General features: G+C 42.3%; 1 protein-coding gene across 1 annotated transcript; it reads right to left on the reverse strand.

Annotated features, from left to right (window-relative positions):
* Positions 1-6,546: 6,546 nt before the first annotated feature.
* LOC147634089 (uncharacterized) lies at positions 6,547-9,752 on the reverse strand. Its single transcript, XM_086805194.1, has 2 exons — positions 9,517-9,752; positions 6,547-9,321 (listed from the first exon to the last, which is right to left on the reverse strand). Exon 2 carries the CDS (start codon positions 9,309-9,311, stop codon positions 6,765-6,767), a length of 2,547 nt encoding a protein of 848 aa, XP_086661320.1. The 5' UTR covers positions 9,312-9,321; positions 9,517-9,752; the 3' UTR covers positions 6,547-6,764.
* Between the last annotated feature and the right edge of the window lie 2,531 nt (positions 9,753-12,283).

The raw sequence follows: 12,283 nt of genomic DNA on the forward strand, positions 1-12,283 counted from the left end.
AGTAGGCGCATGCGGCAACGCACAGGCGGCTGAGGGCGACGATGGCGTCGAGGCAGGTACGGGCACAGTGGGTACTATTGCAGCTAGCACAAGGCACCCAGATCTGTGGCGGCACAGAGGACGGGCGATGCCAGATCTGGAGCATTGCAGGGCGCGGAGTAGATATGGGGCAGGCAGGGGCGACGACGACGGCGATGGTGGTACAGTCAGTGAGGACGGCGTCAGCGCACAAGGGCGGTGGCGACGGCAGCACACAAGAGCGGTGGCAATGGCAACACACAAGGGCGGCGGTAGCAGAAGAGCCGTACAGTACGGCGGCAAACAATGGAAGAGCCATTGCCGCCGTACAGTACGGCGGCAACGGAAGAGCCGTACAGTACGGCGTACGACGGCGTGTAGAGGAGGCGGCTGAGGGCAGCGATAGGGTGGCTGAAGGCAAAACCCTAACCCCAACCCTAATGCAACAAAACCCTAATTCTAGATGTGTGCAATAGGCTCAAGATCTGATGGCGGGCAACAAACCCTAATGCTAACCCTAGCCAAGCTCTGATACCAATGTTGGGTAGGAGGGAAGCTAGCCTACACACACATACACATGCACACAACCTCAAGCACAGAGAAACGTGAGAGTGCTGGAAAAGATATACTCTATATAATATATGAAAGTACAATGTGAGTACACAAAGTAGCCTAGGGCAAGGTGCCCAACACACATAAGTGTGTTCACACGGGAAAAAAACCTGTCCAGTCTCACAGGAAAAAAGTGCCCGTGAGTAAGTTGTGTTCACACCTGAACTAGCCGAGAGTGGTTTCATGACCAACACTGTTTGCAACACTACCAGCCCAATCAGCATCTGTGTACCCATGCAACTGTATCTCTGTACTACCAGCCACATAGAAAAGTCCATAACCAACTGTGGACTTTATGTACCTGAGGATCCGTCTAGCCACATCCAAGTGTGGCTTCCTAGGGGCCTGCATAAACTGACTCACAAGTCCAATAGCATAGCTCAAGTCTGGCCTTGTAATGGTCATGTAGATCAAACTATCCACTATGCACCTGTATGTAGTGGGGTCCTCCAAAAGCTCACATGTATCTACGGAAATCTTTGTGTTCTTCTCCAATGGCACTGAAATAGGCTTACGGCCTGTCATACCATACTTGGATAACATGTCCAAGCCATACTGCCTCTACAATAGCAAAATGCCATGAGGTGATCTCACTACCTCTATGCCCAAGAAATACCGCAGCTCACTCAAATCCTTCATCTCAAACTTCTGCTTCAAAAGCATTATGATATCATGTATGTCTAAATCACTATCACCAGTGATAATCAAGTCATCCACATAGATGACTAATAGCATGATCCCTCTATCTGTCTTTTTCACATATAGTGAAAAATCTGCATTGGATATCTGAAATCCAATGGTAACAAGATACTCCTCCCCGATCTTGTTTGACCATGCTCTGGGTGCCTGCTTCAAGCCATACAAGGCTTTGCGTAACCTGCACACAAAATCTGGATGTGCATCACTCTCATAACCTGGTGGCTTCATTCTTGCAAATCACCATGCAAGAAAGCATTCTTTACATCCATTTGATATAAAGACCAACCCTTTGCTGGAGCCATAGCAACAACAGCTCTCACGGTTGCCATTCTTGCAACCGGGCTAAATGTGACCTCATAGTCTATGCCATAAGTCTGCGCATAGCCCTTAGCAACCAATCTTGCCTTGTACCTGCTCACTGAACCGTCAGCATTGTGCTTGACTTTATACACCCACTTACATCCAATTGCCTTCTTTTGCCATAAGTCTACGCAAAGCCCTTAGCAACCAATCTTGCCTTGTACCTGCTCACTGAACCGTCAGCATTGTGCTTGACTTTATACACCCTTTTACACCTAATTGCCTTCTTTTCCTTAGGTAAAGGCACTAACTCCCATGTTGCATTTGCATCCAATGCTGCCATCTCCTCATCCATGGCATCTTCCCATTTCTTATTTCCAAATTCCTACTCAAAGCAAGTGGGCTCAACCTCTTATATTTCTTTTACCATGTAAGTATAACGATGGGATGTATATCCATCATATCTCAACTTGTCAACAGGGTATCTAACCCTCGTAGACCTGCGTACACTTGGATCATTTCCATGTGTCCTCAAAATAGTCCTAGTTCTCCTTACACCAGGAGTAACCATAGACAAAATGCCAAGCTCCTCATCAAGGCTCTGCTCAGAGCCACTAAAGTCACCATCCACATATGAGTGACATGCTGACAGATCAGGCACAAAAGGTTGATCTACCTTTTCCTTCCCTTTCCATGATACATGTGTACCTACATCATTTCTCAACTTGCCTCACCATGGGCTAACATTGGATCCATTGCTCAAGGACTTCCCAGGTCCTCTCAGCACCTGTGATTACTTCGCTACATGTGGTGCAACATCAGTGCTTCTTACATCTGCATCTTCTGTTAATAGCCTTCACTACTGGTGCATACCGGATACTAATCTCATCAAAGAAAACATCTCTGCTTACTCGCATCTCACGAGTGGTAGGGTTATAGCATCTATAACCTTTTTGCTCCATAGCATAACCAATGAAGATGCATTTCTCTGCCTTTGGATCCAACTTTGTTCTCACTTCATCTCACTTCATCAAGAACATGTACATATGAATTACACCCAAACACTTTCAAGTGAGACACATCCGATCTTATGCCTTTGGATCCAACTTTGTTCTCACTTCATCAAGAACATGTACATATGAATTACACCCAAACACTTTCAAGTGAGACACATCCGATCTTATGCCTGTAAACTTCTGTTCACGAGTCATACCATGAACAGCTGTAGTGAGTGTCATGTTCATAATGTACACAACAATTGCTATTGCTTCTGCCCAAAAGTAATGTGGCATATTCTTTTCAACTATCAAGGCACGTGCCACTTCTGCAATGTGCCTATTTTTCCTTTCTGCAACACCATTCTGTTGTTGCGGAGTGTACATGCATATAAACTACCTCTTGATTCCCTGCTTTCTCAAGAAATCGCTGAACTCATTGGAGAAATATTCTCCCCCACCATTTGATCTTAGGCATTTTATTTACATGCCTTTTGAAAAACCAGAAATGGGGAAACCTTTTATAGGAACTTGTGATTCTAGTGGAACACAAATTGGGTGTGTTCTCTCTCAAGATGGATGAGTAGTAGAATATGAGTCAAGGAAACTTAGGAGCCATGAAGAGAAGTATCCTACCCAAGACCTTGAGTTAGCCACAATTGTTCATGCCCTTAAGCATCGGAGACATTTCCTACTTGGTGTCAAGTTTGAACTTTGGACTGATCATGAAAGTTTAAAATATCTATTCACTCAACCTTTGTTGAACAGTAGGCAAAGGAGGCGAATGGACCTCCTATGCGAGTATGATTTTGAGATCAAAGATATTGAGGGTAAGGAGAACAAGGTGGTTGATGCTTTGAGTAGGCGGCCCTTGATTAATTCCTTGACTGTCATTCGGTCAGACATAATGGAAAACATTAGAGCTGAAATTGAGAGAGATCCCTTTAATGTGAGCATCCTAGAGAGAATTTCCAAGACTCCATCTGAGAGGGTAATATAAAAATTAAGGAATTAAGCTTTATGTCTAACACTAAGAGGACTAAAGATCAATAAAATGTCGTGTTAATGCACTTTTTAATGCAACTGATGTAATCTAAGGTAAAAATTACCTAAATGCATGCTATATAAACATAAAAACTTAATCTACATGCAATTATCAAAGGCTAGAATTACCTAAGTGTATGTTATATAAACATAAAAAAAACTAATCTATATGCAAAAAATAACAAAGTAAGCCAAAAATTAAGCTAAAAGAAGGCATTTTTTTAAACACAAAAAAAGAGAGCAAAAGCATACCAGATCACACTGAAATTTTGATCAAACCCACTTCTTTTTCATGGAAATCCACTACTCAAGAGTGTGGACAATAGGTAAAGCATAGATCTACAAAAAAGCTAAGAAAAAAGGAAAGGAACAACATCACAAAAAATGTATAGGCTTTAGGGATTAATTTGCCTCAACTCCAATACTACTATGAGGAACTTTCATTATGGTGGCAAATCTCGAGCCATGCTCTAAGAGCTCCACACCTCCTTGGGTAGCTCATTTCATCGCTTTCTCCCGTGAGCATTGCCACAACACTGCAAATCCTCATCCCTCTTCTCACCTAGCACAAGCTCACTACTATGTAATCAAGAAGAAGATTAGCAAGAGGTTTGGGTTAGCAAGGGCAACACTATGGATCCTCATCCCTTCTCTCACCTAACACAAGCTCACTAGTATATGTAATTAAGAAAAACATTAGCAAGAGGTTTAGGTTAGCAAGAGCAAGACTCAATTGCGTAATGGGAGAGTATATTGTTGGAATGATAATAATGCCACCAATTGCTTGCAAACGATTTAGGGGTTATAGCAAGAGCAAGACTCAATTGCACAATGGGAGAAGTATATTGCATTATGAGAGAAACTGACTTATATAAAAGGCCATAAGTGTTCACACACACTAAAATTGTGGTGGTTAACTAGGCACCCAAGGCTTGTAGGCTTGTTAAATATCATCGTGGAACCTATTATGAAAAGTTTGAGGAGTTCATATAAGGGGATTTACACACACTGGGAGCCTCTTTTTTCTGGAAAAAAATGCAAACTTTCCTAAAATTGAGGGAGATCTCCATGTCCAAGCTCATGAATAGGAGTCTCCCTTGTCCATCTCTTTGCCAACCTTAAACTCAAGGAAAATCCTCACATTTTGTGCTCATATATGTGAAGGCCTTAAGACTCTTAAGTTTTAGTAGAAAAAAATTCTCCGAACAGCCAACTAATAAAAGAGCTTACAACTCTTGGAATTGAAAAGTACCTTTAAATATAATCTAAGGCTCTGAAATTTGAGGAGTTTTTCATTATGGAAACTTTCAAATATTCCAATTTTAGAAAATATTACCTGCAACATATTAGATACCACAATGAATAAGCACCCAAAAATATTTTTTTCTTTAATTAATTTGTAGCTTGTGAACCATAGGAGGAAAGCTTTTTTCTAAGGTGCATTAAGGACTGATAGCTAAGGTTCTATGAGTGCGTTTTTTTATAGAAGACATAATTAGAAAGAGTTGATTTTGGTTATTCCTATAATTAGAAAGACTTGATTTTTGTGTAGGTATATGTGGTACGCATGCATCCCTCTCTTCCACCATCACTAAAGCTGATCAGGTTTGAGACTCAGTTTGATTTTCTTCGAAGGCATGGTGGCCATGTGGACTACAACTATCTCTCCATTTGGCTTTCTTGTATATTCATGAATCGTATCATGAAGGAAGCCTAACAGATCAAAGTTCAGGTAGCACCTATATGCTTTTTACAAGCTGTAGCTGAGTTGCCGGCTCCTCCATTATCTTTGTCGGCTACTCCTGGATGTGGAGTTCCTATGGTGGTGAAGGAGCAATTGGAGGCTGCTAAGGTTGTTCCTGATGTGGTGCGGTCCATGACCCCCGAGCTTTTAGACCTCAAGCTCGTCTATAACGCGGTGGAGATGGCCATGAGCAAAGCTCAAACCCAAATCAAGCCGCATCTGGAGCTCAATGGTCCCTCCCTGCAGGCACCAAATCTGACCTCTACACTTTGCACAACAAGCCACTACAAGAAGTTGCGGAAGGATGGCTTTTGTTTGCTAAAGTTCAAGCTCAGTAAAATTCGGTACCCGTTGAAAGCGAGCAATGAATTAATGCACACTTGAATAAAAAGTGTCAATATCGCACTTGACTAGTGGTGTTAGCCCTATCTATCAAAGTCTCACACAAACAAAAGCCTTCTCCTAATATTCAAAAGCAATGATAACTGATTAGAATTATTCTATACATTATTCTAGTGGTGTTAGCCCTATCTATCAAAGTCTCACACAAACAAAAACCTTCTCCTAATATTCAAAAGCAATGATAACTGATTAGAATTATTCTATACATTGATACAACTTATCCTTATCCTACATAATCCTTTGTTGTACCCAACTATGAATGCATGGACCTTCTCAAATATGCTCGCTCTTTCATGCAAGTCATTAGAAAGCAGGCATCTTCTCCATTGAACATGTTATCATGTCATTAGTAAGCATGCCCCTTCTATCCAAATCCATTACGCAATTAACAATTACATTAAAAAACATGGCGTTCTATTAAAAAAAAATAAGCATGTCATTGGATTTCAATCCTTATTGAAATAATAGAACACATTAATCATGATACACCTACACTTGATCCACCCCAATCAAAGACAATTTCTCATAGGCTTCCTTCATTGTTGGGCGATCACAAGGGAGGTCACACTTGACTAGTGGTGTTAGCCCTATCTAGCAATGTCTCACACAAACAAAAACCTTCTCCTAATATCCAAAAGCAATGATAACTAATTAGAATTATTCTATACATTGATACAACTTATCCTTATCCTACATAATCCTTTGTTGTACCCAGCTATGAATGCATGGACCTTCTCAAATATGCTCGCTCTTTCATGCAAGCCATTAGAAAGCATGCATCTTCTCCATTGAACATGTGATCATGTCATTAGTAAGCATGCCCCTTCTATCCAAATCCATTACACAATTAACAATTACATTAAAAAACATGGCGTTCTATTAAAAAAAATAAGCATGTCATTGGATTTCAATCCTTATTGAGATAATAGAACACATTAATCATGATACACCTACACTTGATCCACGCCAATCAAAGACAATTTCTCATAGGCTTCCTTCATTGTTGGGCGATCACAAGGGAGGTCACAAACACAATCACAAGCGATTGTGAAGTAAGCACGGACTTGATCAGAAGAGGGGGGTTTCTTCTTGAAGACAGGGTCTAGGAGCTCCATCTCGTAACCAAGTGCAAGCATGTGGCGGGCCCATTTGGCCAATGTCCTGAAGTTCTTCTCCTGCATGAGCAAATTCGGCCGCCTCCCGCTTGCAAGCTCTAGCATGACCATACCAAAGCTGTAAACATCAGCCTGTTTAGTTGCACAGAGTGTCACAGAGTACTCGGGAGCCATATACCCCAATGTGCCAGCAGCATCTGTGCTCACATGAGATACCAATGGACTCATGTTCCTTGCCAACCCGAAATCTGCAATCTGAGGCTCAAAATCCTTCCCCAATAGTATGTTGCTTGACTTTATATCTCTATGAATCACATGTGGGTTGCAGTCATGGTGTAAATAAGCCAGTCCCCTCGCCCCCCCTTGTGCTATCCTCAGCCTTGTCTTCCAATCCAACACCATGGGTCCATCATCCCTCTCATGTAGCCATGTGTCTAAGCTCCCATTCTCCACAAACTCATACACTAGAACCCTCTCATCACCCACCTTGCAATAAGCCAACAGCTCAACCAGATTCTGGTGCTTGATGCTTCCCAGTGTCTCCATCTCTGCCTCAAACTCCCGCTTGCCTTGCATCCCATCGGTCGCAAGCTTCTTCACTGCCACAGTCCTCCCATCTGACAATGTTGCACAGAAAACCAGCCCAAACCCCCCGTCTCCAATTACTCTGGTATGGTCAAAATCATCTGTGGCCTTAACAAGATCCCTCATGCTGATGGATGCCAAGGTTGGATCAAACACTCTGCTACTCTCACGCCGGAATTTTCTCAAGCTGGGAAGTTTCGTTGGCTGCCCAAATCTCCTTTTATGCCATGGCTTAAGCTTCACTCTGCATAAAACCACCAGGCACACTAGCAGCAAAGTACCGCAGAAAACCCCCACACCAGCCAGAACTCCTATTATAATTGGGCTTGTTTTATTGGAAACATCACCATTCCCATCATGATTCTGGAGTAGATACCGGTGACGACGAACTGGGTCTTGCAACGTATTGTTTGATAAACCAAGGTAGGGTTTCTTGTTCATATCAAGAAACCGCAACAACTTATCCATACTCCATAGCCAAACCTTGGACGTTGACTGGCTCAGATTTTCCGCAGCATCACATGAACAACTGCAAGAGGTTTCACCAGATCTAATGTGGGTTGACCATAGCCATCTTTTGGAAAAGGACGCTCTCCAAGTCCCATGGAATCGGTCAGGTGGAGTGTGGCCCGAGCCTATGAGGTTTATTATGCCTGCTATGTCAGCTGGAATGGGAACCTCCAACCTGTTTCTTGAGACATCAAGAACCTGAAGCTGCCTCAAACATCCAATTTGGGAAGGTATACAACCAGAAAAATTGTTGTTATCTAAAAGCAAGACCTTCAAGTATGGCAAGCTTCCCAGAGATGCAGGTATGTCCCCTGATAGCATATTCCCTGAGAGAGAGAGAAAAGAGAGTAAAGTACATCGAAAAATTGCTTCAGGAAGTGGCCCTTCCAGACTGTTGCTTGCAAGAGATAAAGCTGTAAGCATAGAGAGCTCTCCTAGAACCTCTGGAATAGAACCATGGAGAGAGTTGTCATCTAGCCAAATCTGCCTTAACTGTTTGCAGTTGCCTATTTCATGAGGAATAGAACCTGTAAAATGATTTTTCTGTAGTCGTAAACTCTCCAGATCGCTCAGCCTGCCAAGATCTGATGGTATCAGACCTCCCACATGGTTGTCATCAAGGTTAAGGGAGCGAAGATTGGTGCAGTTAAACAAGACCTGTGGAATAAAGCCATTGAGGAGGTTGCTAGACGCATCAAGGGTCAGCAGAGCTGCCATACCAGCCATGCCATTAGAGGTGAAGGAAGAGAAAAAGTTGTCATTGATGTAGAGCTCCTTTATGCTGGAGGCATTGGTGATGCTTTGTAAGATGGAGCCCTGGAGTGAGCAATGGCTGAGATCTAGGTATTGCAGCTTGGGGGGCAGTTGGGAGGGGAAAGGGCCAGTGAGAAGGGGATTGTGAGAGAGATCAAGTACGGTGAGCCGGGACAAATTTGCAATGTTAGGCGGGATGTAGCCGCTTAGAGAGTTGTTGGAGAGGTTAAGGCTATGGAGGGCAGAGAGATGGAAAAGAGGAGAAGGGACAGAGCCCAACAGGTCGAATGAGGGGAGATGCACAGAGACAACACGGCCATGGGAGTTGCAGAGGATGCCAAGCCATAGGCAGCAATTGGTGTGGTTTGGCCATGAGAGGCTGGTGGAGATGGAGCTCTGGAAAGCTTGCAGGGAGCGTAGGTCAGAAGGCGAGCAATGAGGAGGAGGGGAAGCTATGGAGGAGGGCAAGGAGAAGAAAATGGGCAATGCTGAGAGGGATAGCAATAGGAGAAAAACTGTAGAATAGAGGCTCATTCTTTTGCTCCTGTAAGCTCAAGGTAGTATTGTTAATGTGATTGTCTTCAAGGTAAAGAAGCTGCTCTGGATAATGAAGATGCACAAGCTGTGGTGATGCAGGTGAGTGTTAAACAAAACCTTTAATTATGATTATGTGTTGTTAAACCTGTTAATGCAGACTGCTAAACAGTATATATATCAGAGTATAATGTAGCGAGCTCACCAATGGAGTGTAATATCTCAAATGGAATTGTGGGCCCACGCTAAGTCATCGTGATCGTTCAATGATAAAATCTCCCCTCAATGAGTGAATCAGAATCCATTTCGTTGGCCTTGTGCTCTGAGTGGTTGCATGGCGATGGCGTCCATTTTGCTTCACAGAAGGCCAAGGTCTTCTCTTTTTGTGTGCATCCGAGACTGGGTTTAGCTAAAGCTGGGCCATCTTCAGAAATTTAGGTCCTGTTCAGACCCCGGGACGGACAGCCCAGAAAAGGAGCGTGGCAGAAAACTTGTATATCTGTTGCCTTAGGATGTTGACACTTTTTGTTGGTGTACTTAATTAGAGTCCCGTCCCGCTTGTTTGCAAGGGGACTCTAATAAATTTTGCATTCACAACTTCTTTATTAAGGTTCGACTATACACAAATTTATGAATTTCTAAAATATTGAAATAAATAAATTTAGTTAATACTGAAACAATAATTAAAGCAAACCTGAGACATATTATTGAAAATAAACAAACATCACCAAAGACAAGCCACTATAATCGAGATGTACAAATATGAATTTTAAAAAAAGACTTCAATTTCGAAAGTCAGAAAGATATGATGTATTGTAGTCTTGTTGTGAGTGTGTTTCCTCATCATCTCGTCAATGATGATAGGATTGGCATGACTCCCCAACTCTACAATATGGTTATCAAGGACATTTTCATGACTGCATGGTCTATCACCATCTTCACTTCTGTCATCTTCATCTTCTTGTCTATTGGATTTTATATATACTGGATTGAAGTATTTGACAGCAGCGAGAGTATCCGCAAAGAAGATTTCTTTTATGTCTATGCACTAGGTGAGATAAGGAAGCTTCATAACTTTTCAGATTGCAGAAGATCTTCTCCTACTCATGCCAGTTTCAATATTTGGAATTATCCATGATGCCACGGGGTAATATTTTCCTGTGCGGACCATTTTCAAGAGCATGCTCTAGAGTGAAGCACCAAGCTTGTTAGCTATATAATTATCCATGAATACATAAGCCCTCTCAAATAGATTAACTGGTGACAAGCACTGGTTGTTTGCAGGTTTTTTATGTTCTTGGTGATGTTGTTGAGGTGTTTTGTTGAAGGAGAAGTGTTCATGCTTGTGGACGCCCGGCTAGCCTATGTGAAAATGTCAGACTGAGTCTTTTGGAAACAGGTACAGAGATTGGGATGGGACACTTGTATCTTGGTGCTTCTAAAAGATGCTTGTGTAGCTTGGTTAGTTTCATGAGACTATAATTCCAAGTCCTTGCTTTGCCTAACATTTCTTTTGGTGCCCCCCACTGAGGATCGGAAGCTGGAGTATCTTTGGTGATTAGGCTTTTGTGGTAAGAAAGTTAAGGTGGCTGAGGGCTACTATCAAATTAGCTCATTTACAGGAGGATTGAGAATCCGCTGAAATGGATCTAGAGCAAAATATGGAATCAAACACATCAAAGCAAGAATCTAGCATCCATTAATCATGAGATTAGTTATCAAATGGCTCATCACATGAATATGCAAGAGAGAGAAAATCTATAAGTGCATGTAGCAAGAGAAGATGCACAAATAGCCTAAGTGTGTTTAACCTCTCACCAAGAGGATGGCTTTCAAGCTAGCCATGAACTTGACCATGGAAGGCCAAATCTCCATAGATGGAGCCCAAAGGTACAAGATGGCCAAAGTTAGTAAAAGTGTCAAAAGATGTCAAAAGATGCTACCAAAGTACCCCAAGCCCTATTTATAGTCACTATCTCCTTTTGCCCATGGACCCCTATGTACATGTGGAAATCAAGCTCTATGGTTCATGACAAACCATCCCTTCCCAAAGATTTTGTCCTCAAAATCATACAAGATATTTACAATTGAATCGTAAACTCAATGTAAACCCATGGGAAGTAGAGAGGTCTTCAAAAATGCGCCTCGAATACATTTAGAATAGGAAACCAAATGTAGTGAAGCAGGCAAACTCCTTCTCCAAAAATAGCATGTAGGACTGTTATGGCAACCCTGTTTTGTCGGCGAAGCTTCCCTTGAAATTCTTCATGAAACCTCCATAAAAATGAGCTACAAATGATGCGTAGCCGCACCCAAAAGGGTCCCACATATTTGTCATCGAACCAAATGATCTTCCAAGTGTGTTGGAGTAGGTTGATAACCCCAACAATAGATCCAACCAAAGCTGTCCAGAAATTACAGCACATATAAAACCTCATGATATGCCCATTCTTCACATAATAATCATGCCACTTGATCAAGGTATACTTCCATCAAGTAAACCATGTTGTTGAACATACTCCATTGATTGCCAAGTAGCCTTATCTATGGGCAAGCGCTTCCATTTCACAAGGAATTCATCAATGTTCTGGTTCCTCAAAACCCTTGTCCTCTTGTCCACAATCTTCTCCGGCTCATAGATAATCTCTCCTTCTTCATCCATCGGTGGTAACTCTTCAATCTCTCCTTCTTCATCCATCGGTGGTAACTCTTCAATCTCTTGAGGAAGAGAGCCCACAAACCTCTTAAGGTTGGATACATGAAACACATTATGAATCCTTGTAGAAGGAGGTAGGTCAAGCTTATAAGCCAAGTCACCCACTTTCTTGACTACCAAATAGGGTAGTATCTATGTGCCAACTTGGAATTGGAAGACCCTTTGAGAATATTGTGACGGCTCTTAGGAAGCTTGAGCAACACATAATCACCTTTCTTGAACTCCATTTTGCGTCTATGCTCATCCGCATTTACCT

Source organism: Cibotium barometz, chromosome 11 (assembly GCF_041138505.1).
Source record: "Cibotium barometz isolate CiBa-2024 chromosome 11, ASM4113850v1, whole genome shotgun sequence".
In the NCBI taxonomy this organism is placed as follows: domain Eukaryota; kingdom Viridiplantae; phylum Streptophyta; class Polypodiopsida; order Cyatheales; family Cibotiaceae; genus Cibotium; species Cibotium barometz.